This window comes from Archocentrus centrarchus, chromosome 18 (genome assembly GCF_007364275.1).
Source record: "Archocentrus centrarchus isolate MPI-CPG fArcCen1 chromosome 18, fArcCen1, whole genome shotgun sequence".
Classification (NCBI taxonomy): Eukaryota; Metazoa; Chordata; class Actinopteri; order Cichliformes; family Cichlidae; genus Archocentrus; species Archocentrus centrarchus.
In genome coordinates this window covers 9,722,669-9,748,854 of record NC_044363.1, presented here as the reverse complement: position 1 = coordinate 9,748,854, position 26,186 = coordinate 9,722,669, and the positions used below count along the sequence as shown (strand labels likewise).

Below are 26,186 nucleotides of genomic sequence, written 5' to 3'. Positions count from 1 at the left end.
TTAGGGGTGTGAGTACTGCCCCATCTGATGTCACACAAATTCACTTAGTCCACTTGAAAAGGCACTGTAAAAATTTAAAAAACATTAGAATAAATAAAAACTATGACTTTAAAACTGTCATGTCCTGGGCCGTTGGCCCAGCGTTTTGTGTTAGTTTATTTCCTGAGTGTGTCCTCCCAGTAGGTTGATGTCTTGTGTTTCCTAGTGTTGTGATATGTCTGCGTCTCTGTCCTGAGTCTGTGCCTGTTGTTTAGTCAGTATGTTCCTTGGTTTGTCACTTCCTGTTTATTTTGACAGTCTGGTTTTCCTGTGCTTTGTGTTCAGCTTTGCTTCCCCTGTGTAATTAGTTTCATTTGCCTCACCTGTTGTTCCCTGCTGTTTCCTCTTGCCCTGATTACCCAGTGTGTATTTAAGCCCTCAGTTTCCATGTGTTCCTTGTCGCGTCGTTGATGTTGTGTGCCCGTGTGTTCCCTGTGTTTGCCCGTCGTCTCCCTTCCAAGATTTTTGTATTTGTTTTTCCCCTGCTTAAATAAATCCCTTTTAAGTTACGCTGACTTCTGGAGTCCTTCGTGTCAGCCATTCCTCGCCTGTTTCCTCCCCGGCCATGACAGAACGACGCGACCAAACTAAAGACCTGGCTAGCTCCGGCTACTTCAACGGCACTCGTCTGGCGCTGGGGGGCCCAGCATTTCAGAACAGTGCCCGTCAGCGTCCTTCATCTGCGGCTCCGCTCACTGGCTTCCCCCTTCCACTGCAGTCGCGGCGGCCACGGAGGAGGGGAAGTTCCCGGCAGCATCGGTGGGGGGCCCCCCCAGACCCGAGCGGTATAACGCCGCGGATATTGTCACAGCATCATGCGCAAACTACCGTCTCTGTGAGTAAGACTGACTCCAGTATCACAACCGTTTGGGATAAGGGGCTTTCTCACACCACCAGCTGCCAGCCAGATCTCTCTTGGCTACCCGCCGATGTAGAGATAATCGATTCTCCCCTGATGGTGGACATTTTGGAGGCAGAAACTCATGCATCTCGGCCCAACAGAACAAAACAACCCACTAACAAGGACAGACGTTCACAGGACCCCGCTGCTTTTCCCCTCCCCGAGGTGGCAAAGCAGACCATCATTCGGTGGGTGGACTCGTTGGTCTTTGAGCTGCTGTCTGACCCATGCGAGATTGAGCAAAAAGCTATCACAGCCAAACTGCAAGGGCTAGTGTGTGACCATCCTTGGCTGCTGGACTCTCTGCATGGGCTCGTGAAAGACTTTGTCATCACCACCCTTCATCCACAGCCAGCGCCACAGACCTCAGCTGTAGCTCCAGCCTTCTCGTCTCCCCAGTCAGCTGTAGCGCCAGCTCCTCCTCAGTCGCAGTGTTCCCAGTCAGCTGTAGCTCCAGCTCCTCCTCAGTCGCAGTGTTCCCAGTCAGCTGTAGCTCCAGCTCCTCCTCAGTCGCAGTGTTCCCAGTCAGCTGTAGCTCCAGCTCCTCCTCAGTCGCAGTGTTCCCAGTCAGCTGTAGCTCCAGCTCCTCCTCAGTCGCAGTGTTCCCAGTCAGCTGTAGCTCCAGCTCCTCCTCAGTCGCAGTCTCAGACCCCTCAGTTAGCTCCAGCTCCCTCTGCTCACCCTGCTCCCGCTCCCTTGGCTCCAGCTCCCCCTGCACCCGTACCTGTTCCGCGGGTGGGGGCAGCCACGGACGGGCTGACCTCTGCACCCGTACCTGTTCCGCGGGTGGGGGCAGCCACGGACGGGCTGACCTCTGCACCCGTTCCTGTTCCGCGGGTGGGGGCAGCCACGGACGGGCTGACCTCTGCACCCGTTCCTGTTCCGCGGGTGGGGGCAGCCACGGACGGGCTGACCTCTGCACCCGTTCCTGTTCCGCGGGTGGGGGCAGCCACGGACGGGCTGACCTCTGCACCCGTTCCTGTTCCGCGGGTGGGGGCAACCAGGTCCAAGCCTTCGCATCGGTTTTCAGCGTTAGCGGCAGCAGCAGGGTCTCCCTCAGCCTCAGCTCTCCCTAGCTCTCAGTCTGTCTCCACGCAGTCAGCTCTCCCTAGCTCTCAGTCTGTCTCCACGCAGTCAGCTCTCCCTAGCTCTCAGTCTGTTTCCACGCAGTCAGCTCTCCCTAGCTCTCAGTCTGTCTCCACTCAGTCAGCTCTCCCTAGCTCTCGGTCAGTTTCCACGCAGTCAGCTCTCTCTAGCTCTCGGTCAGTTTCCACGCAGTCAGCTCTCCCTAGCTCTCGGTCAGATTCCACGCAGCCAGATCTCCCTAGCTCTCTGTCTGTTTCCACGCAGCCAGATCTCCCTAGCTCTCGGTCTGTTTCCACGCAGCCAGATCTCCCTAGCTCTCGGTCTGTTTCCACGCAGCCAGATCTCCCTAGCTCTCGGTCTGTTTCCACGCAGCCAGATCTCCCTAGCTCTCGGTCTGTTTCCACGCAGCCAGATCTCCCTAGCTCTCGGTCTGTTTCCACGCAGCCAGATCTCCCTAGCTCTCGGTCTGTTTCCACGCAGCCAGATCTCCCTAGCTCTCGGTCTGCTTCCACGCAGCCAGATCTCCCTAGCTCCCGGTCTGCTTCCACGCAGCCAGTCGTCTCCCGGCCTGCTTCCACGCAGCCAGTCGTCTCCCGGCCTGCTTCCACGCAGCCAGTCGTCTCCCGGCCTGCTTCCACGCAGCCAGTCGTCTCCCGGCCTGCTTCCACGCAGCCAGTCGTCTCCCGGCCTGCTTCCACGCAGCCAGTCGTCTCCCGGCCTGCTTCCACGCAGCCAGTCGTCTCCCGGCCTGCTTCCACGCAGCCAGTCGTCTCCCGGCCTGCTTCCACGCAGCCAGTCGTCTCCCGGCCTGCTTCCACGCAGCCAGTCGTCTCCCGGCCTGCTTCCACGCAGCCAGTCGTCTCCCGGCCTGCTTCCACGCAGTCCCCTGCACCTCGGCTATTCCCCGAGCAGCCCCTGCTGCTCAATAAAGCAGCAGTGTGCCCTGTTCCGCGGTCCCAGCCTACGCATCCGGTGCCTCACTATGTAGGCCCCGTTCAGCCCATGGGCTCAGCTCAGTCCGAGCCGATGGGGGTCTCCGCTCAGTCCGAGCCAGGGGGTCCCGCTCAGTCCGAGCGCTCCGCGCCAGAGGGTCCCGCTCAGTCCGAGCCGATGGGGGTCTCCGCTCAGTCCGTGCCAGGGGGTCCCGCTCAGTCCGAGCGCTCCGCGCCAGAGGGTCCCGCTCAGTCCGAGCCGATGGGGGTCTCCGCTCAGTCCGAGCGCTCCGCGCCAGAGGGTCGCGCTCAGTCCGAGCCGATGGGGGTCTCCGCTCAGTCCGAGCGCTCCGCGCCAGAGGGTCCCGCTCAGTCCGAGCCGATGGGGGTCTCCGCTCAGTCCGAGCGCTCCGCGCCAGAGGGTCCCGCTCAGTCCGAGCGCTCCGCGCACGAGGGTCCCGCTCAGTCCGAGCCGATGGGGGTCTCCGCTCAGTCCGAGCGCTCCGAGCCAGGGGGTCCCGCTCAGTCCGAGCCGGTGGGGGTCTCTGCTCAGTCCGAGCGCTCCACGTCACCCGAGGGTTCCCCACCAGAGCCCGGGGTCGCCCTTCTCCGCCGCCGCATGCCCCGCGGTCGGCCTCCAGTGTCTGCTCCCCGTCGCCGCCGCCGCATGCCCCGCGGTCGGCCTCCAGTGACCCCTCCTCGTCGCCGCCGCCGCTGGGAGCGCGGTCGGCCTCCAGTGACCCCTCCTCGTCGCCGCCGCCGCTGGGAGCGCGGTCGGCCTCCAGTGACCCCTCCTCGTCGCCGCCGCCACTGGGAGCACGGTCGGCCTCCAGTGACCCCTCCTCGTCGCCGCCGCATGCCGCGCGGTCGGCCTCCAGTGTCTTCTCCTCGTCTCCGCCGCCGCCGCTGGAAGCACGGTCAGCCTCCGGTGCCTGCTCCCCGTCGCCGCCGCCGCTGGGAGCGCGGTCGGCCTCCAGTGACTCCTCCTCGTCGTCGCCGCCGCCGCTGGGAGCGCGGTCGGCCTCCAGTGACTCCTCCTCGTCGTCGCCGCCGCCGCTGGGAGCGCGGTCGGCCTCCAGTGACTCCTCCTCGTCGTCGCCGCTGGGAGCGCGGTCGGCCTCCAGTGACTCCTCCTCGTCGTCGCCGCTGGGAGCGCGGTCGGCCTCCAGTGACTCCCCCTCGTCGTCGCCGCCGCCGCTGGGAGCGCGGTCGGCCTCCAGTGATTCCTTCTCGTCCTCGCCGCCGCCGCCGCTGGGAGCGCGGTCGGCCTCCCTCGTTGGGACTTTGCTTTGTGGCCCCTTGGCCTCTGCGGCCTCCTGAACTGTGTGTTTTTTGTTTTGGATTTCCCACTGACTCCCCTGAACTGTGGACTGTTTTTTCCCCTGCTGTTTTTGTTTTGTCATAGCTCCTGGACTGTTCCTTGTTTCGACCCCCTGTTTTGGACATTGGAGCTCTCCGGCCTTGTGCCGTCGCTTTTTGTTTCATCCGGTTGTTTTTTTTGTTTTCTCATCCCCGTGTTTTTGCTCTGGTTTTTGGACTGTATTCAGCTTGTGCCATTGCTTTTCTTTGTTCGGTTCCTTGTGCTTATTGTTTTTTGCCCTTGTGCTCTACCCTTGCTCCAGTGCTTCCTTGTGTTTTTGGGTTTGTTCCTGACTTTGTTTGCTCCCTGTCTGTTTTTGTTTCGGGCCCTCCTTCCTGGTCCCCCGCCTCCCGCCCTGGTCTGGTTTTGTTTCTTGTTTTGGCCGTCGGGAGCCGGCCTTTGAGGGGGGGGGTACTGTCATGTCCTGGGCCGTTGGCCCAGCGTTTTGTGTTAGTTTATTTCCTGAGTGTGTCCTCCCAGTAGGTTGATGTCTTGTGTTTCCTAGTGTTGTGATATGTCTGCGTCTCTGTCCTGAGTCTGTGCCTGTTGTTTAGTCAGTATGTTCCTTGGTTTGTCACTTCCTGTTTATTTTGACAGTCTGGTTTTCCTGTGCTTTGTGTTCAGCTTTGCTTCCCCTGTGTAATTAGTTTCATTTGCCTCACCTGTTGTTCCCTGCTGTTTCCTCTTGCCCTGATTACCCAGTGTGTATTTAAGCCCTCAGTTTCCATGTGTTCCTTGTCGCGTCGTTGATGTTGTGTGCCCGTGTGTTCCCTGTGTTTGCCCGTCGTCTCCCTTCCAAGATTTTTGTATTTGTTTTTCCCCTGCTTAAATAAATCCCTTTTAAGTTACGCTGACTTCTGGAGTCCTTCGTGTCAGCCATTCCTCGCCTGTTTCCTCCCCGGCCATGACAAAAACAATGAGAAAAAAGTTTTGAAGAAATTTAGGAACCACTATAAATTCATTACCTTTGAAGTCCTCAGTCACTTCCTGGGGAAACTTTCAAAACAGGCTCCGCACCTGTGCTATTCAAAATGTTCTCTGTAATATGTTTTATGGTGACCTCAATGAAGGCCACAAACTGAAATTCATCGCTCAGATATTAAACTTGTTCTATATACTACAATCAATGCAACTTGCCAGTGTTTTGTAGATATATCTAGACCTACATGTAGAAATCTGCGGGTGTTTCAGGTCCACAATTTTTTAAGGCACATCGTCTAAATGATCCATCAGATTCCAGCCAGTTTGGCTGCAGATAAGACTACCAAAAGTGTGCCAGTCCAGCTCTCTGCTGTGGCCACTGACTTCATAGATTTCCTGGCTTAGATCCAAGAAGTATTCTGGCACACAACCTCCCATGAGAGAACTGTCATTTAAGACTCTGGGTTATTTTAGTGATTACACCAACAAATATAACTTTTAAATTAGTGAGACTGCATCTACAGGGAGTGAGAGAGTTCCTCTTTGCTTCTACGCTAAACACTATGCTAGATCAGAACTGGTATCAGATCATAGAAAAACTAATAATTACCTTCTCCATTTCTTTAAAGTCATCATCAAGCTTGGTTCCTTCCGCGCCTCCAACCTTCTCACTGACTTTCTGTAATAAGGAATCAGAGGAAAGAGGCAGAAAGAGAAACAGAGAGAAAGAGGGTTAATAATTTCACATTTGAGTGGCTTTAATGACTCAAACCCAGCCTCAGAGATGAAACACCAGACTGTGTTTAAAGTTGGAGTGAAGAGAAAGTCTTGCTGTGCGATAAGAGTAAAGGCAGAGAAAAGGGAAATTTTGAATAAAGTAGGAAAGTGAGTGATGATTGTTTTCTGTTTCTTTGATTTCTCTGTATTATTTTCTATCAATGCCATTAGAATGGAGTGTTTTAGAGTGAGTCAATAACAGTTTAGTTTCAACTGTGTCGTTGGCCTCTGCAGGCAGAAAGAAATTGAGCAGTCTGAATTCTCAGACAGTCTCTTCATCCTAAATAAAACCTCTTTCAGCGAGGGCTGACTTTCTGCTTTCACTGCAATGCTTCAATATTTTCCCCTCACAAACACATTTAGCCAGCAGCTCCAAAGAGCTCATAGACAGCAGGCAGTCTGAATCTGCATTCACTCTTTGCATTCGCACTCATTAGACGTCTCAATGAACCGTTACCTTGAACCTCCAGTGCTACAATTTATTTTATTGAGGCTTATGAGCTGATGAATGTATTAAAAAAATATAGTAATGTGACTTTTCTTTCCCACAGGTCTTCTTTTTATGCATGCATACATACATACATACATATATATTTTCTGTAAGTCTGTTGCAGTTCACCACAAAAAGCAATTCAGATATAATTACATTACTTTTGAAACCTGCAGCTCACTTAAAATGACACATTTTACTGTTTTATTGCAGCTGTAAGAGCCTTGTCAGAGACCAAATGAACTCCAACTGGGAACATTCAGTTGATTGTACTACATGATTCAGTAAAATAATACAAGACTACATCTTGTTATCACTTGTTTTGCGAATAAATTACATTCTTTGGTTGAAAATTCTTTGTCTGGATATTACAAAAATGTGGACACAACAGAAGACTGCCTGATAATGAGTGTCACGCTTCTACATAAAATGTGATGGATGATGATGGATTCATTTACAATCTCACTATCGCAGAACTGGGAGTCTGAGGCTTCAAAAGCCCCCCCCCCCCACACACACACACACACACACACACACACACCCCCATGTGTAGTGACTTCATTATTTTTCTGATTTTGAAGATCACAGGATTCAGTTAATTGAGATAAAATGATAACAAAAAGACCCAAAATGACCACAAACCAACCAAATTACCAAATAACCCCAAAGCAACACAACCATAAACAAAAAATTACCTTAGAGCTGCACAAAGGGGCCATAAAGACACAAAGAAGATTTTAAAACCCCCAAAGCAAGGATAATAGTCAAAAATAATTACAATGAGACCCAAAAGGAGAAAGGAAACAGCCAGAAAAAGACATTTAATAATCAAAATTATACTAAAGCTCAAAAGAGCTTCACAGAGGCACAAAAAGGCCACAAAGAGACAAAAGCTTACCCAAAGCAACCCTAAAATGACCACACAGACACAAAAAAATAGTCTTAAAAAATAGAGTAAAGAAAACAGCCTCATAGAAAGATAAGGAAAATAAGGAAAATAATTAGAGACAACAAACACAAAACAACAAGAAACCAACAACTCAAAATTAAAACAACCCAAAGACAAGCAAAGCAATAAAAAAGAGACAAACAATTAAAAGAGACCAAAACCAACCACTAAACGGCCACAAAGACACCTGAAATTACCAAAATTGGTTTGGTTTTTATAACCCAACAACTGTGAAGGGATATAAAAACCAAACTCAGAAGTAAGATATGTAGCCACAGAGAGACAAAACAACCACAGAAACACAATTACCAAAATGATTCTAAAGACAAGCAAAAGAAACCACAGTCCCCAGAAAACCAACACGAGACACAAAGTAACCACAAGTAATTCATCTCTTTCAGAACAAGTAGGACACTACAGTAGGTTCTCGTTTGCTTAGTCAAAATGGGGTTAAAAAAAAAATCTCTTCTTTTGGTGTTCAGACAAAACCAAACCAGGACTTAACTTCACAGCTACAGTCTCAGCTTTAACAAAGACATAGTGGAATGAATTAAGACAGTACAGCAAAGACAGCGCTCGCATCATAAATGCTGCTGTGGCCTCCCTCTGACTGCAGTCGCACCAGCGTTCAGTGAGTTATAGATATTGCCTTCCTTATATAGATCTTTGTTCTGCTCTGCTTGTCACTGTGGGAGAGGGAGATGCTGCAAAGTGACACCGCCTGCTTGCTAATCGCCTCAGGTTGCAGGGAAGGAGGAGAGGGAGGAGGAGAAAGGGATTTTCCACAATCGTGACTCATATCAGACACCCACGCACTACTGAACCCATCCACTTATCTATGCAGTAGATATCAGTAAACAAACGCATAAAAGCAACATAAGGCAACAACAGCTTACGTATACTCATGCAAAAAAGGTGCAGGGGCATGAATATTTTAACTGCTGTCACCGCTACTGCTACGCTGTAAGAAGGTGTGAAATGCTCATCAGAAGTTACCAAACAGTTCTCATAAAATTACCATTAAGTTCCACGTATAGTTCAACCACGATGTGCTGTATAACTAAGGAAAATGTTTTAAAGTAAAAGTTGACAAAAAAATTTTTTTAGATGTAGCGAAACTAATTAAATAGAGTTCAAATATTAACAGTCAACAATTTACTTTCTTTCAGAAAACAGTATAAGCTTTTCATTGAATTCTTCAGGAAATACACAAAACACATTGATCTAGCTTTCAAAATAAGTAAGATAGTAACATGAATTCTGTACAAATGCTGAGCTGACACTAGCTCAGCATTATTGCGTCACCTTGTGGTGTTACAATGTTGTAAACATGATCTTGCATGATAGTACAGCCAGGCCCCGTTTCAATTTCCGCTTATATTGTGCCAACACAATACTCAGACATCTTGGACATAAAGTCTTAGCTGATGTTTTTCAATATTCTGTTGATATGTGGTCAATATTGCAAGGTTTTAAACTCATTTTTTTTTTTTATAGTTTCACAACCCCCATCCCAGAATCACCTAATTAAGGTGCAGTCCCTTGATTAGGAGCCAATTAAATGTATATACAGCAGTCAACAGTAACTCCACCTTAAGTAGCTGCAAGAGTAAAATGTCTAGTAATGAACAAATTGTAAAATTTCAAGTTGAGTTCTCTGTCAAGTGTTATTTTTCCATTTCTGCACACGTGGAAGTGCATCATGAAACATTACAATCAAAATGACACGCAGTGCGTACAGGGAGCAGATAAAAATGTGCCTGGTACAGCAGATGTCACGTCTTTTTCATCAAAGTAGCAAGCCACGCAAGCATAAAGGTAAATACGTGTGTGTTTATGTAATGATTTATGCACCTGAGCACCTGTGTGCGCTTGTTATGACACAAGGCTGAGTGTGTCTGTCAGAGAGAGAGAGGGGGAGAGACAGCGAGAGAGGCGACATAATAACGAAACAATATAAATGATGAAAATGTAAAAATAATGAAAAAAAATAGCGGCGAAAGAAAGTGAGAAGGACAGACAGATGAGGAGGAAGATGCAGTTGCCATGGAGACAGGGAGCTGACTGCATCCTCTCATGTTTCTAAGAACCAAACACACAAACACACACATCAGCAGCCCTCCTCTCGTCTGTAAGGCGGCTGCGGAGAGGCGCGCTGACACACTCTTACATAACTCTCAGCAGTGTTACTTTCTTCTAATGTTTTCCTCTTATTGTCTCCTCGCGCTGTATGTGACGACCTGCTTTTACAGCTCATTGATGTTTATTTTTCATCTTTTATAGTGGAAACATTGCGAGACGTATCATCGAGAAAGATGCTACAAAAGTCAAGTTGTACTTTAGAGTTTCACAAGATTTTAGATTAAATGCATGTTAGCAAAAGATGAAAGTTTGTTCTTGGGAAAGAAAAAAAAAAAATCACATTTATGGAGTCCCAGAGGGGCCACAGTACCTCACAATAATGTTTTGAACTTTTTCCTGTTTCAGTACAGGATTTGAGGCATCTGCTGATACAGGTTACTGATCTGATGCTAGTGTTAAACTGAAAAGCTGTATCCCTCACCCTGAGGAAGAGGCTGGATGCCTTCTTTTATGGGTAAAGTGACATACAGCCCAGGGACTGGCCAAAGGTTTAATCTGGCCCACTGGACGGCTTTGCAAAATGTGAAAACTGGAAATATGGTGGGCATTCATTTTGGACTTTTTACTACATTCTGGCCCAATGAATCCATCACATCAAACTACTAATGAAGAGTCATATAGTTTAGACATATAGTTTGTCATACTACACCTGAATAAGTAAGTAATACATAATCAATAAAATATAATTTTTTACTGTTAGTTTCCCCTTAAATAACAAAAGCTCTGTTTCCCCTCTGTATACTTAAAAAAATCTATTGAAATACAGTACGATGTGCAGTTTCAAGATGAACCACACATTGACTCTGAGAACACCATACCACCCGCCATTGGTCGAGAGGTGGGCTACACCCTGGACAGGTCACCAGTCTATCTATCTTCATTCAATAAAGTATCACCAAATAACCCAACATACATTTCTGTGGACTGTGGGTGGAACCCAGGGTACCTGGAGAGAACCCAGGCAGGCACCAGGAGAACATGTAAACCCACACAGAAAGGCCCCGGGGGTCATGCATGTTCAATCCCTCTTTGAAAAGTGTTAATCACTGCACCACTGTGCCGCCCAGCCTCTGTGACTTAGGAGTATGTCTTTCAAAAGCCCCCAATCACATAATTGTAGGGATTAGAGTACTTAGACCTCACAGGGTTGACATAGCAGAGTGAAACACCTCCAACCTGTTGACACTTTGCTGTGAACTTCCTCCATCCATCCATGCCACACCTGTGTGGCTGAATACATCGGCCCTTTGTCAGACTGATATCTGATGCAAAGACCAGACTAGTAAAGGGAACAAAGGGAAAACACACAAACTAATATGGCTTTTGTCACAATCTTTCATAAAATGATTACTATACCTTTCTGTGTGGGTGCCTTTGCATATCACTGAGTCTTTCACTATAATTTCTACAGCAGTAAACACACCAATTAAACTTCACCACCAATTAAGCTGTTTGAAACACAATACAAAACAAGCAACACCTACATTTTTTTCCTCGGATGCACACATTTAAAGAACCTGCCTGCAGTGTGATTACAGCATGCTAATAACAGAGCGAGGCTCAGATGTCAAGGAGCAGCTAGTTCTACAAACACGCCATGTATTAATTTAAAATACCTCAACATACTGTGGAAAAGGACACAGTGTACTTCCTGATAAGGGCATGATTTGTTTAGCAAACTGGATGAAATACTGCATGCAAAAATACTGTGAGAATTTGTACTTAATAAGGCTTAAAATGCAAAGAACAAACAAAGCATGAAGAGAAAGAGGACTTTGGATGAATACCATAATTATAAATAAGTGATGAGCTGATTTACTGTACCAGGAATACCAGAGCAACAGGCGCTAATCAAATCACTCCTTCACTGACTCCAGGCCGTCACATCTAATTTTAACAACATGACATCAGCCTGTTTTCTTATTTGGGTTCAGTCAGAGCTGCTTCTGTGCAGACAGCAGATACTAAACAAAAACCTTGATAAAGTGATGATACCACGCTTACCCTCGAGCGCAGGGTAAACATGGCAGACTACAGTACACATCAACTCCAAACCACAATCTCATTTACATGGACGACGTTTCTGTGCCATTTGATCTTTGTCAGGTCACGAAAAGCAACTGCACTGCAGAGATCATATGCATGTGAGCAGCTTTATACCTTTTATGTGACAGATTTTTAACACAATTTAAAGTTTTACAGTGAGAGGAAAATAAAAACCCAGAGGACCCGATTTTACTTTTGCTTATTTCCTGTCACATAAACGCTGGAGTTGTGGAGGTTCATGGTAAATTGACTGGACTGGTACTTATAGAGTGCTTTTCTACTCAAACTGAGCACTCAAAGTGCTTTTTTATCATAGACCACACCCACTTTATTCTATGTGTTTAAGCACTTTCTATATATCACACATGCTCACACACTGATGGATGCACAGGGGGAAATCAGAGGCATCTTACCCAAGGAGACTTTAATATGGAATGGCACTGAAGAGCTCAGGATCAAACCACCAACCTTCTGAGTTGGTGGCATGCTGACCCAGTGAGTCAATAGAATGAGGTATAATAAATCTGCCCCCTTATTCACAAGGGGCTGCTACTAAGAATGTCAAATTTTTTGGGTTACTATCTCAACATTTTGAGTTACATATGTTGAAATTTCGATTTAATCACTTAAAAATTTCAACATACTCAAAAATAACTCCAGATTTTGAGATAGTCAGTCAACAAGACCAAATTTTGAGATACCTAAGATAAAATTTTGACTCAGCTCTGCCTGGCATTCCTGCTTCATAACAGAACTAAACATGTTTAGTTTTTTTTAACAACTGATCCATTTGGATACTGGTCAGGCTCAAAGTTAGGGGTGTGGATACAATGAATTGGGGCTCTGGTTTGTGTTGTTGGTGGGTTTAGAAGTATTTTTAATGAAATTATTTGATAGATAAAATGGATTACTTTGTAGGTAATATTAAATGGTAAATGGACTAGTTCTTATATAGCACTTTTCTACTCTAGCTGAGCACTCAAAGTGCTTATACAACACATTTGCTCATTCACCCCATTCATGCAAACACTTCCTTCTACAGCTAAGTGCTTACTATCTAACATTCACACCCAGTTGCATCGGAGAGCAACTTGGGCTTCAGTACCTTTCGCAAGGATGCTGTGGCACGCAGAGTGGAGCAGCCAGGAATCGAACCACCAACCTTCTGATTAATAGATGACCTGCTCTACCTCCTGAGCCACAGTCACCCCTAGACGATCCAACAAATTTGTGCTCCAGTTTTGGTGAGTGAAATTCTAGTTACTTTATGGATACAGGTTGGTAACCATGCTTGCTGGCAGTAGCTGATAACTTAGTACTCCACCCTCTTGTCCATATATGGTCACTTCTGTCTCCCAAAAAGCCAACATGATGGTTACCAAAATGCTAATGTTGAAGCTTTTTAATACAGAGTCCAAAAATCATTGGGTACCATCATGGTGGCTACATTTATTTCTTATTTCCAGTCTGAGGTTTCGTAGATTTGGATTTCTTTCTCCCACAAAGCCACAGAAAAAGTTCGTTTTGGTGGCTCTGATAACATAAAAACTGAAAATGGACCTGTGGGTGCTTCCAGAAAAAGTTATTTCACACCCACCACCCCTCCCACACACACACACAGAAACACAGACAGTAGAAGCTAACCACCTTTTAGACCACTGAGGCATTAACAAAGCCCATCTGTTCTACATCTCTCCTCCTCCGCGAGTGCCTGTTATCGTTTTCTCTCCTTTGCCTTTTACGACTCCTACTTCATCTGCTTTATTCTCTCTTTGCCTCCTCCTTTTCTTCCTCGCTTTGTCCTTAATTTCCTCTCTCCCCCTTCTACCTTACAATTACCCTCTTTTTTGCTGAGTCACTCCCTCTGACGCCACAGAAAAATAAGCCTAATTACGAGGTTGCCATTGCAGGAATGACAGTGAGGAGGTCAAAGGTCAGAGGCTGTGGCACCCTGCCAGCAGATAGAGAAGACAGCCTTCTCTTCAGCTGACATAAATCTTGTTTGGAAAGGAATTAGGCAATCGGGGAGAGTAAAGGTTGGCAGCCGCAGTAGGCTCATCTATCAGTCTGAACGGCTGCCAAAACACTCAGACGCCATCTTGGACTATAGATGGATAAAAGGCTGGATTGATGGCAGGCTGTTGAGCCAAAATGTAATAAGCCTGGTTTAGAGAAAAGCAAACATTTATAACTCCATCAATATTTCCAAATTTCCGATGATTCTGGCCTTTTACCTTTTAAATTTTATTTGGTGATTAAGGGTAATTAAGTGTTCTTGATTACCCTCCAATCCAGAACACTGTGCTGCTAGTTTCCAATTTACTGCATTTACAGAAAGAACGTCTGAACTTAGTCATCCATAATTATTAGTATGATGCATTCGAGGACTCAAGCACAAAGCACACACTGCAGCAGCAGCTGCAAACCCACTTTAAACCATTAAAAGCTCTTCATTTACCGTCACTGTGAAGGAGTTCTGCACTCACAGTTTAATGTGTTTTTCATCAAGGGGGTCAGGAGTGTTTCACTACAGGTCATTTCATTCGAATGAAGTATTAATGCCACCATGTACCATAAGCATGGTACCCTTGATCATCTGCACTCCCCATCTTTGTTTAGCACCTTTAAAAATGCCTTCAGTCACATGCGTGGTGTCCCTTTGGCCCATTCATTCAATAAGTTTACAATTTAAGTGTGAAGCTGACAGGAGCCTGGCACCGTGAGACATGTGCAGATTCAAATTAGCCTGGAGCTGCTCACTTCAAATTGACGGACCCCCTACAACCAGTGAGAAATGTATAGAGTGAAAAATATAGTGCTATTAAAAATACAATTTCTGTATTTATATGTTCAAATACATGCAGTGGCATGTAGGGTTTGAGAGGTGTGGCTCGCCTGGAAAAACAAAATAAATCAAGTATAACTGCAGAACTTTCAGATCGATATGGATAAAAATAATAATAAATGTTTTAATACTGAAGTAAATTGGGAGAATCCCAAGGAGAAGTTTACACTTTGATCCCATCCTGTCCTGGCCAGTGCTGCTCTTACATGATTCATGAGGTTTTATAATCACCTGTACTTCTCCTTTGCTGTCAGGTGGAAGTGATTTTATTACACAAAGTGGCGAGCCTTTTGTCTCAGAGCCAGGTTCCTAGACACGGTCCATTTATTTTAACAGCAGCAGCCACGGTTATATCATCTGATGCAGAATGTTCAGGAAAATTATGCAAGCTTTTGCTGTTACCTTCACAATGAGAAACTCAAACATTCATTGCTCCTTGCAGCTTTATTTAGCCGAGGAATTATGAGTCGTCTCCCCGCGATTTACTCCTCAGAGAGAAACTGTGAGGCGCAGCAGGCTTTCAATTACCACCCTGACAGAGAGGGAGGTTCGGCTGATAGACCTGCAGTAAATCAGGATGAAAGACTGAGAGAAGGGAGTGATAGCTTTTTGATATTTTATGGCACGCAGGGCTGAAATATCAGTGTGAGGGGATAAAAGTACATCTACACAGACAGAGGGACCAAAAGTGAGAAAGCAGGAGGAAAGGAAAGGTAAGATGGATGCAAGGACAGAGAGAGTGAGAGCAGCGAAATTACACAATTTTGGAAAACAAACCAATAAAATTATTTATTTGGATTTTTTTTTCAACCCAAAAAAGTTTCTGCTGAGCAGCTGAATTTTCACGATCGATTTCATCTCATTAAAGCATCTTAAAGCAGTTTGTTTGGAGCAGTTTTGAAGGCTGCAGATGCAACACTCGATGGCTTATTTAGACTAAATGTCACAGTATGAACATTGTTTCTTAAGCTTAATTACATACATTACTCCTACATTACATAAACCTATGATACTTTGCTAAACTCACCAACGAGTAAACCAAACCTTAGACCTTTGAAACAATTATGTTTTTTCAGTTATTAGAAACAAAGCTGCATCATCACCTTCATCATAATCTTCATGACGAGTCTGTTAAGTTTGGGACAAACCTCACGACAAGATGAAACAGACCAGACACCCCACTCCATCACTGTGCACAAACTCTAGTCTTCCATAATGACCATCATAACAAATACAGATGCAGCCACTGTGATGCCAGTTATGTTAAAGCCTTAAAAGAAGCCTTTTTGGCTGCTACAGTCTTTGTGTTTTGAAGCAGGATGTGTCAAAGGCCAGACTTCAAAGCATGTTTAACATGTTTGTACGAACCAGGTATGATCTCTTTGAGCTCCATTTTTGGTTTCAATCAACTCCAGAAAGAAAAATACAGTAAGAACAAATGTATTAGACTACCTGTCATTAAAAACAATCATTTTTAGAAATCTGTCAAAAACATGTTTAAAACTAAAAATTTTATGGTTATTTATTAGTCAAATGACAAACTGAATTCCTGTTTTTATTCTCAAATTTGAGCCAGTGTGCTGGACTTCTCTGAGAAATGAATCAAGCATCTTCAGCTAAAACTAAATCTAATTTTCTGTTCAGGAATGCAAGTAAATAACTATAATCTGGCATCTTAATCAAAAAATAATAATGTGCTTGAGTATTTTTTAGAAAACGGTAAATTTGAAAATTCATAGATAATGACAATAATTATATTTTAGCCTTAAAAATAATTATTTTAATTAAAGAGCTTGTGCATACTGGCCGATTAACCATTACAGAAATGTAAAAAAATTATTTAGGTCATTACCAGTCCTGTTCATCGAGGCCAGCAATGGCATACATCTTACACTGTGATGGTCTAATAAATTTGGCTGATGAATGCTCAGCTACGTGCTACATCTAGTCTCCTCTTGTGACTCTCTTCTTCTTCTCTTTGTCGAGCTTTTTAAAGCTTTTTTCTCTGTGAACAGCTGCCAGCTGAAAACAAAGTGAGAGCAGTGAGTGTGAACCAAAACCAAAAAGCTTTGCGCTAAAACACACTCCACAGTCAGGCAGTTCATGTGTGATTGCTCTTCAAAAACTGTCACTTTTGTCATTGAGCTACTCTTCATTAAAATTATTGACTTTGGCTCCTCGTGGGGACCAATCGGGCCACTTACAAACGCACAGGAAGAGACACAAATGTGTCAGGAAGGGCATCCAGCACAGAAACTTAAACATGTGGAGGTACTCACTGTGGCAACCCTTTGTAAATAAGGGAGAAGCCAAAAGTAGCTTTTTCTATGCATGCATAAGAAGCCGACTGCATGGTGAAAAATAAGCATTAATAATATTCATATTTGACAGGAAATGCCTCAGTGGAATACCACTTTTTAACAATCACACTTCTTTGAAACGTGTTTAACTTTAGGAAAATGAGCATTTTGGCTTGTTTTGTGTTTGTTACTGTGCACTGCTGATCCCACCCTCTCTGCAGGCCCCGAACAGGAAGGCAGAATCAGAATGAGACACACAGAGGAAGCATGAAAAGGACGTCAGAAAAGAAATACCAGAAGCATCAATCACTCCCCTTTGGAAACCACAAAGCTTTGAGGAAGCAAACGATTCATCCCAAGAGCACAAAGCCCCTCTGAGAGACGGAGATCACAGCCCTGACGAAGTCTTTGGAGGACTGTTTGCTCCTGTTATCTGAATTTAAACTGTTCCTCCAAAGCTCTCTAAATCATTTCTAAAGAGATTGTAATCCAGACAGGACAGGAAAAGATCGGATCAGGGGTCTGATGGTGAATTAGACGAGGTGGGCAGAGATAGCGTGAAAGAAAAGGAGATGAAAAAGGACATGAAAGGGTAAAGGAGAACCAAACAGGAGCAGAGGATCAGTGCAAAGCTCCCGCCTCACGTGTTGCATAATAATTCCAGCAGGTTTCATTGCTCTGCAGATGCATATTTAATTCTCAGGAGGCGACGTTCAGATTCCAGTAGAAAGCCCTTGACCAGCTGCAGTGCAGCAGCTCACAGACAACACGAGCACCAACACACACTCATGTATTATTAACAACAGCGGCAGCAGGAAAAGAAGAAGAGCAAGTAAACGCAGCAGCATTCAAAGCCACAGATCACCTCATGAACTCAGGTCTTTCATTAATAAAGATTTGATGATGTCAAACATGCAGTAGTCACACTACCTCATTTATTAATACAGAAGGACTCCTGCCCTCCTTAAAGTTACTGTGAACTCTTCATATAACAGTAAAAACCCTCCTTTTTATAATCAGGGCCTTTACTGTCAAAGATTTGCAGGCATAAAGTGAGCAGCAGCAACCAAAGCTGAAAAATAAAGTCAACATTCAAGTATCACATGCTGCAGTTCCTGTAGTGGCCACTTGAGGCTGGCTCTAAAAGTGAGTCAACCACGTTAAAATGTCCAACTGCACAGCAGAAATAAACGTGCTCACAGCTCACTACAAAGAACAGTTTTTCATCTCTAAGGATAGTTTAAGTCTTCATTAGAACTATACAGGGTGTTCTTTACCATTTATTTATTTCGGAACATTAGGGGTGTGTCCACTTTGTGTTGACGCAGCATCTACAGTTCTGAATGCAGCCCAGGACCTTTGGCTGCATTCAGCCCCAGTAAAATTTAGTAAAACCAAAGAAGAACCACTAAGTTTAGGCCAGCGCTGCATCTAATTCAGTGCATGCACTGGCTTTTGATTGGGTCAGAGTTTATATTCATGTGGCTGCAGATAGATTAAGAATTGGGACAAACCCAGCAAATGAGGACTAACTTCACAGAGGCTGATTCAAAGTAATTATAACTGTGGGTCAAAACAAGCATGGATGGATTAAAGAGTGTTTGCGTGATCGTGTGGTTTCAGGAGGAATACAGTGAAGCTGGTTTAAAGAGCTTTCAGTCTCACTGAAATAAAAAGAACATAAATAGCCAAAAAAAAACAAGTGAACAGGAAACTCGGTGGACTTTTTATTATCTATTCAGCCCTCGAGGCGTTCCTAGGTGAGCCGTGTTAGGGTGCAATCAATGCCCGATCAATAGCTACTCTATAAGCAAAGGGATCCATAACCACTCCTGTTTGTGTCCTTGGAGCATGAACACTCGCGATCAATAGGCAGAAGACAGAGGAGGCGAAACAGAGAAAACACAAACACTGCAGCTAATAAAGCTTTAAAAAATCAGGTTTCTGCTTTTGATCTTCATCCGGCGTCGTCTGCAGAGCTGCTCGCTGAAGGTTAACGCTGCACGGAGCTTTTTGTTGACATTTCTCTTTTTGACGCGGTCACACCTCAGCATAATTAGAGTGAGCAAATAACACATTATGAAGGATTCTTTATCTCAGGTAGCACATTTTCTATGAGCCCATCCTGCAGAGAAACTGCACTGACTTTGTCATCATCATTGGTCCCCACAGGCTGAAATCTCAGAATGAAATGTCGGTGCCTTCGTAGAACTGGGAGCTTTTCTTTCATGAGTTCAACAATGTTATGAAAGACATTACTAGATTCATTCATTATCTTTTTTTTTTTAAAAAAGAACAAAACACATCCACTGCTGCAAGTTAATATTTTTTTTTCATTTGGTTGTATGTGATGTGTAGCCACTCACTGGGTTTGTACTTCACATTTTGAGATACTTTATTGATCCCACAAAGGGGGAAAAAGCTCCTGTTTGGATAAAAGTTTATAATTGCATAAATTTGTATTAATCTTGGCCCTATAACACCAGGCAATCGCCGCTGATGCACCTGTGACCTGTGACCTGCTTACCTGCCATGAACAGCTGGTTAACCAGATGCTATCATGACTACATGCAAGTTTTGTTCTGCAAAGTCAAATAATTTGGTTGTAAACACATGAAAAATCTATAAATAACTATTTTCAGTGATTAATTTTTGCCAGATATGATAACAAAGCCCCCCAACCAAAAAAATCTCACTTTTTTCTTTTTATAAACATGACATAATTTATAAAAAAAAAAAAAAAAATCACACTTAATGGAGGAAAATAGAAGAAATGCTCTTTCTTTAAATTGTCTTTGTGGCATTAAACTGCTGCAGTAGAGTTTATTCATACCACTGAAATATTAAATTAGCAGGGCTCACTTATTGCTACTATAACGCTCATAAAAGGGATGCCACGTTCCACCCGGAGCCTCGGCAGTGGGAGAACGTGTGAAAGAAAGTGAAAAGTAAAATGGAACAGCGAGAACTGAGATGTTCAGGCGGACAAAGAGACATCAAAGATACACCAGAGTGATTAAAGATGTTGAATGTGAAAGAACAACCAGAGAGAGACTTCAAAGAAAGGCGAGCGTCTCAGACCTCTGATACCTCTGGATCCATTAGCCTATTCATTTGCACTCATAGCATGGAGCCCCACAGAAAGAGACAGCAGCCTGTTCGTCCTGTCAGCACGCACGAGTCACGATTCACGGGATGTACAATGAATACTAAATCTTTTCACACTAATCGCACTAACAGATGCCTTCCAATGAGCAACGCAACCCCGGGCTGAATAAATACAGCAGGTTTTGGTCGTCTGTGGCATCCCAGAGAATAATATTTTATGATCTCAATGTCAGCTTTTAGAATATTTGATATTTTCTTCAAAATCCACAGCTACTTCTCTGCCATTGTTAAAGAAATATTAAGCTCACACAGGCAGATCCACGCAGCAAAAACTTCAATGAAAAGTTCAATAAGCCGCCGACCAAACTCTGTGCAAACATCTGTGGATTCAAAATATCTGAAAATCGAAAAATTATAAACACAGGAATAACATTTTAGCTAAGTCTATCCTAGTGAAAACCTTCGATCTGCAGTTTAAAAGTTTATTACAACAATAATTATCACAAATGAAAGCGTTTTCATGTTGTATTTATTTATAATTATTCGGTAATAATTGACTTCATATTTAATACCCCTGCTCTTGATTTTGGATTCTCTGCCATTCTTTTCTCTGCACTGTATTTCCCCTCTGGCTTCTTGTGTTTACCACAAATATATTTTAGGAGTTATCTGCACGGCTCAGACTGCATTTGACCAGCCAGCCGTCCAACACTCGGCTCTGACTCAACTTTATTCAGAATATGAGAGGGCTTTTTGTGCCCGAGGCCTACAGGGCTGCCCCGTTGTGTTATTCAGAAAGCTGCTTTGGATTGATGGGGGCAATAACAAAGCCAAGCAAAGGGACACATATTGCTGCAGAAGGCAGCCTTAATACAGCGCGTTCCTCTGAATTGGGTTTTTGGGAGTTGGAAATATGAGAGAGAGCGATGGAGTGTGGGAAGGAGGGGAAAGGGATAAAATGAGAGAGAGGGAAGGAAAGCAGAGATTGATGGTGCCACATTACAAAGGCATGCTGCATACTAATGTGACAGAAAACAAGCACAGAGGGAGGCATTAAAATTATTTTCCAATTCATCCACTGCACTTACTTAATAAATGGTGCCTTCAAACCAGCTGTATATAAACACCTAGCTGAGTTTGATCCAGTGTATGTAATGGTTGTAATTTTTACCTTTTCCAGATGGCGGCGCTGTTACATGTGCCAAAATCGAGGCACAACGATACAGAAATGTCACAGTAACACGATGCTGCAGCACCTGGGCAGAAGGCTGTGTGCAGAGCAGCATTTCCTTTGATAACTGGACCTGCCCCCCCCCCCTCAGGAAACCAGCTTTACTGTTATATTAGGACACAGAGTGAGGTCATCACAAAAAACAAGACTTTACTGAGCAAAAGCAAAAAGAAACAACAAAAGAGAAAACCCACAAGAGTAAAACAGACAATCTGCCAAAGAAAAGCAAGAAGACAGCGCTGCATTTCCACAGAGGGCAAAACCGAGGAAGGAGGTGGTGACAAAGATGGATAAAAAGCACAGGAGACACACACAACAGGAAATGGAAAATAACATAGAACAACACAGACAGGAGAACGCCAGTAAAATGAACCACAACACAAAACCTACAACAAACCACTGCTGCGCACTGCTGGAAGCAAGTGAGACACACTCGGAGATCACAGCTGATAATCATTCTTCTGCAGCTACAGCCACAGAAACACCTTACAACTTTTTTCTTCACCCTGGGGTGGCAGACATGTGGCCTGAGGGCCAGATACAGCCCAGCAGAGGATCCAGTTCGGCCCGGTAGAGCTGGGCTTTGCAAGTTTGCAAGTCACTCCAGTTTTTATATAAAATGTGGTGATGCCAGCATTGCTACACAGAGAGAAAATGTTTGGTTAGGAGAACTCTGCAAGGACTCTGTGAAGGTTTCCACTTGTCGTGTACGTGTGAGGACAGTGGAAAAACATATTTTTGAGATTCCACCTCCACCTCTCCAGGCTCTCCTCCACCTGCTACAGATCTGCAGATCTACACTACAGACCTCAACTGTCAACCTGCCCATCTCCACTGCAAACAAGAAGGGGCTCAGAGCTGATCCTTGATGTATTCCCACCCTCACCTGGACTTATGGCTTCAGCTTTTTGAAATTTTTTGCCATGCTCCAGGTCTGCAGAAAGTACTTATTCAACCTTTATGGAAACAAAAATGAATGCGGTGAACAGCAGCCCTGGGCCTTTTTGATATGAGCACAAAACTTCCATCCCTGAAAGCAAGCAGATGTGACGGATCCTCCTGGAAAATGGCCGACTTCAGCTACTGTGGCATGACTTCCAAAAGGACAGCTGGTCTCATCTATGTATTATTCAACCATACTGGACTGTAAATAGCAGAGCGGTGCACGCACTGCAACAACCACAATCGCTTTATTGATTCTGGGCTGATTTGAACTTGCGGCAGCAGAAATGTGTCACCCTGGAATCAAAAATATTCATCTATTCAGGATAACAAAAAACAAAAGTTCCAACCTCTCTAAATGATAGTTAATATTAATGCTGCACTCCATGGAGGATAAAAGCTGAACCAGCTTTATATAAGTGGAAAAAACATAAACTGGCTCGGCTGTAACTCTTCTGCTGAGCATCGATTTCTTGTTCTAGAGGATGAATAGTCTGCAATCACTGCGACCAGTTGTTTTTGCAGCTGCACACAAACACACAGGCACAAGCTTCGATCACTCTATTATATTTAGAGCCGAGCAGACCGTCCCTGTCTGCAGCGTCAGTGTGTCAACATGTCAGCGTGGCTGCCAAAGGGGGCTTTTATTTTGAAAGAGGGAGCCTGGGGTCAGAGAATTGGGAGAAAAAAAAATCATTAGCATGCAGAGCTAGCCCCTTTAAAAAAAAAGAGTTTGTGGCAAAAAGCTGACCTTGGAAGAAAGTTAGTAAACGTTTTCAAACACAGTATGCAAAGTAAAGTCTGTGACATGAATTTAAAGGCTCTTAATGTGGGTAAACACAGCAGTTTGAATAAAAACCATCAACTCAGTTTTGGGTCCATGAAACTGATGCAACTAAGTGGAAATTTAACACCTCATTATAGAGTGAACCCACTTTATTCATGCATGGTAAGACTGGCAGTCTTTGATTAGAGTTTATTTGCACTTCACATTACAAAAGCAGACAGTTTAAGGCTGTGTTTTATGCAAAATCCCTGACATGTTTATATAATATTTTACATTAAATGACATTTAATTATAGTCACACTCGGTTGTGTTTAAATAAGATGTGCTTTAACTGAGTGAGTGAGCTTTAATGGTGTTTGGACAGAGCCGGGTTATCTGCCTCTCCCACCTTCAGCTAAGCCAATCACCTCCTGGCCTCACCTCTGTGCTTACAGTACAAACAGGCAAGTGTCTTTGCTTCATCATTATTAAGTAAATGCTGACTGCACACTGTGGTGCCTACACAATAATGACACAATTGGTATTTAGCACATTCCCCTATAACTGGATATAAACACTGACTGTATATAAAAGATGGACATGGTTTTTGCATCTTAAACCTGCAAACCAGGAGGAGGAGACTTCTCTGGTGGTGTCACACAGCCCGTCAGCCTCCGATGTTGATTCGGTACCTTAAAAAGCTACTTCAACAACCTCCAACAGAGAACAGCACTTTGCAAAATATGCAACAAAACTGTTCCTGCTCAACAGAAACTACAAACGCATTTCACCACTTTAGGCAAAAACACAACATCGAGTACAACCAGGCTACGAAGGCATGCAGCCTGGTTGGTGGAGGAGATCTGAGCAGCTGATGATGGGTGACCCAAACGTAAACAAATGACTCCACTGGGCATTGCTGGAGCACTCGCTAGTTGGACTCCATCTGACAGGAAGAGCAAACGGTGGACGGTGCTGATGTGGTTACGTGGTAGAAAAGCAGCTCGTCAAAGAGCCGGAGATACAACATTCCAGGTAGGAAATAACTTTCAGCTTTATTTTGATAGTGTTGTGCAGCTCCTGAGGTTAAATTACGCCAAGTCTTCGGATGTCTCCAAGATCCTTTAACACAGAGTTTCAAAATAAGAGCTCCTAGTTAGTAAAAAAGCGTTTAGGTTGCTGTTTTTTTGTTTTTTGGGGTTGTTTTGGGGGTGGGTGGGGGTATATATTTAGACCATCAACTGCCATCTGCCTTACCCATTTGGCTATATGTTTTAGCAGGTCAGCAATGATCCCACTGCAGCTTCAGCAGAAATTGCTCTGCCTAATTATTGCAGCCAACTGTGTGGTGAATATTTAAAATGTGGACTGTGACTTGTTCAGTTTGTTCTGATCTGCATTCTATTTTTTTAGTGCAACTAAAACAATATGTCATTATTTCTGCTTCTACAGATTCAGATGTGTTAGTTTTTGTCTTGTTTTTTTTCTTATGTTTCTGATCTGAAATGAAATGATTCCCAAAAAATTATTTTTGTCAAAAAAAAAAAAGAAAAATAATTGTAGGATGATGACAAAATGACCCCTCGCCTATATTTTCCGTACTGTGATATACAGAGTATTGATTACATCCACACAGCCTGTTATGTGACATCTTTGACTCCAACCCCCCCCCCCACCCCTCCCCCTGAGATTTCTCTCAGCCAATAGGATCCTTTCTGCCCCCAGCTGGAGCTCTGCCTCAGGCAACAGACCCTCGATCTTCTTCCAGCTTTCATTGATTTTAGACTGAATTCCCTTACAGCGCCCGACGGCCGCAGCCACATCATCAGCACACAGTGAGGAGGTCAAAGGTCAAAGTGATGAACTGACTTGAAAACAAAAGGACGCGGAGACACGCGGGTGAGCTCCTGCTCACGTGTGAAGACCTCAGGGCCAATCAATTATTAAACGAACCAACCAGAGCTCAGCCTGGCCCGTGTGTGCGCGTCTCTGTGTGTGTTTGCATCAAGCCTGCCTTCACTTCACACGTGTGTGGTTGCCAGGACAACACGTCCCTCGAATGGAGAGAGAGGCGTGTTTGATCAGGAAGCAACAGAGAAGCAGAGACAGACTGATTATCATCCTTTTTATCCTCAATCTTTGTTCAGAATAATCTTTATGTCGCTTTAAATCTGATTATTGACACGTTATTTTCTCATTCGTCATTTTTCTTTGTCTCCTGTCACCCTAATTTGAATTTAAGAAAGACACACTGTGCTCCCATCTGCTGCTCCTCCTCTTAATAGCAGCTTCTCCAATCCGTCTTTCTCGCTCCATCATTCCTCTTCACCTTCCTCTCTCTAATTATCTCCGCTGTGCTTCCTCTCTCTCGCGCTCTCTTTTATCATCCACCGTCAAATAAAAGCCCACGGTCAACACAAACAAGAGGCTGCGAGCTGAAAAAAACCCGAGATAGAGCACTAAGAAGCAGTGAAGTCAGTCTTGAATTCACAAGCAAAGAAATACCTCCTCACAACCTTTAATCGACATAAACAGGACGACTGAAGAGAATTCAGAACCTCAGCTTTTAACATGGAAACATTCGTCCACCCTTTTTCTTACCTCTTTATCCAGTACAGGGCTGAATAAAGGGAACAAAAGCATAACAGGCTGCAAAAACACTCTCTGGACCTTTGTCAATGTGAACTCATTCTTTCAGTCATAAAACCTCAGAAAATGCTAATAAAATGTCCCGCTCTGCCTGATTAACAGTCCCAACCCCACACATATTGGATTTTGGGTTATGCAAGACAAGGAAAAACAAAAACTTACTCAATCTGAGGACATAAAACCAAGTTTTTAGACAGCTTTCCCTTGAGAAATGTTCAGATTAAAGAACAAAGATAGGGGTTGCTGGTAATAATAAAATATGCCAATCACAACACCAGAATTTCAAACTCGATACCGACATCCAAGAAAATGCTCAATACTCGATCCCACTTTCCATACAAGCAATAACACTAAAAGACAAGGCTATTTTTAAGTTGCCAAAGGATAGATAAATAATAATGACACATTACTATAAATGTAAGGTATGTATACAACAAATTCTTTAATATCCTCTTAGGTGGTGCAAAAAATGTAAAAAGGCCAATATTGTAGGTTTTCTGAGTTAGTGCTCTGCTTCTGGTGACTTGGCTCCATATTTCAGTGCTCATCAATTAGAGCTGCTGAGGTAGACTGCCCCTGTTTCTGTCTGCTGGTAGACGTTTCTCTGCTACAACCAGGGACAGAGAAACATAACACTTTTTCATGAATGAATAACAGTGATACCCTGTTAAATTAACACTGTTAACAGACGGGCAGGACTGA

General features: G+C 44.3%; 1 protein-coding gene across 1 annotated transcript in view; it reads right to left on the bottom strand.

The window, feature by feature from the left end:
* LOC115797523 (endophilin-A1-like) overlaps positions 1-26,186 on the bottom strand; it is a 46,162-nt gene that overhangs the window by 9,402 nt on the left and 10,574 nt on the right. The window contains exon 2 of the mRNA XM_030754116.1: positions 5,850-5,918. Coding sequence (XP_030609976.1) covers positions 5,850-5,918 — 69 coding nt within the window. The remainder of the gene's footprint in view (positions 1-5,849; positions 5,919-26,186) is intronic.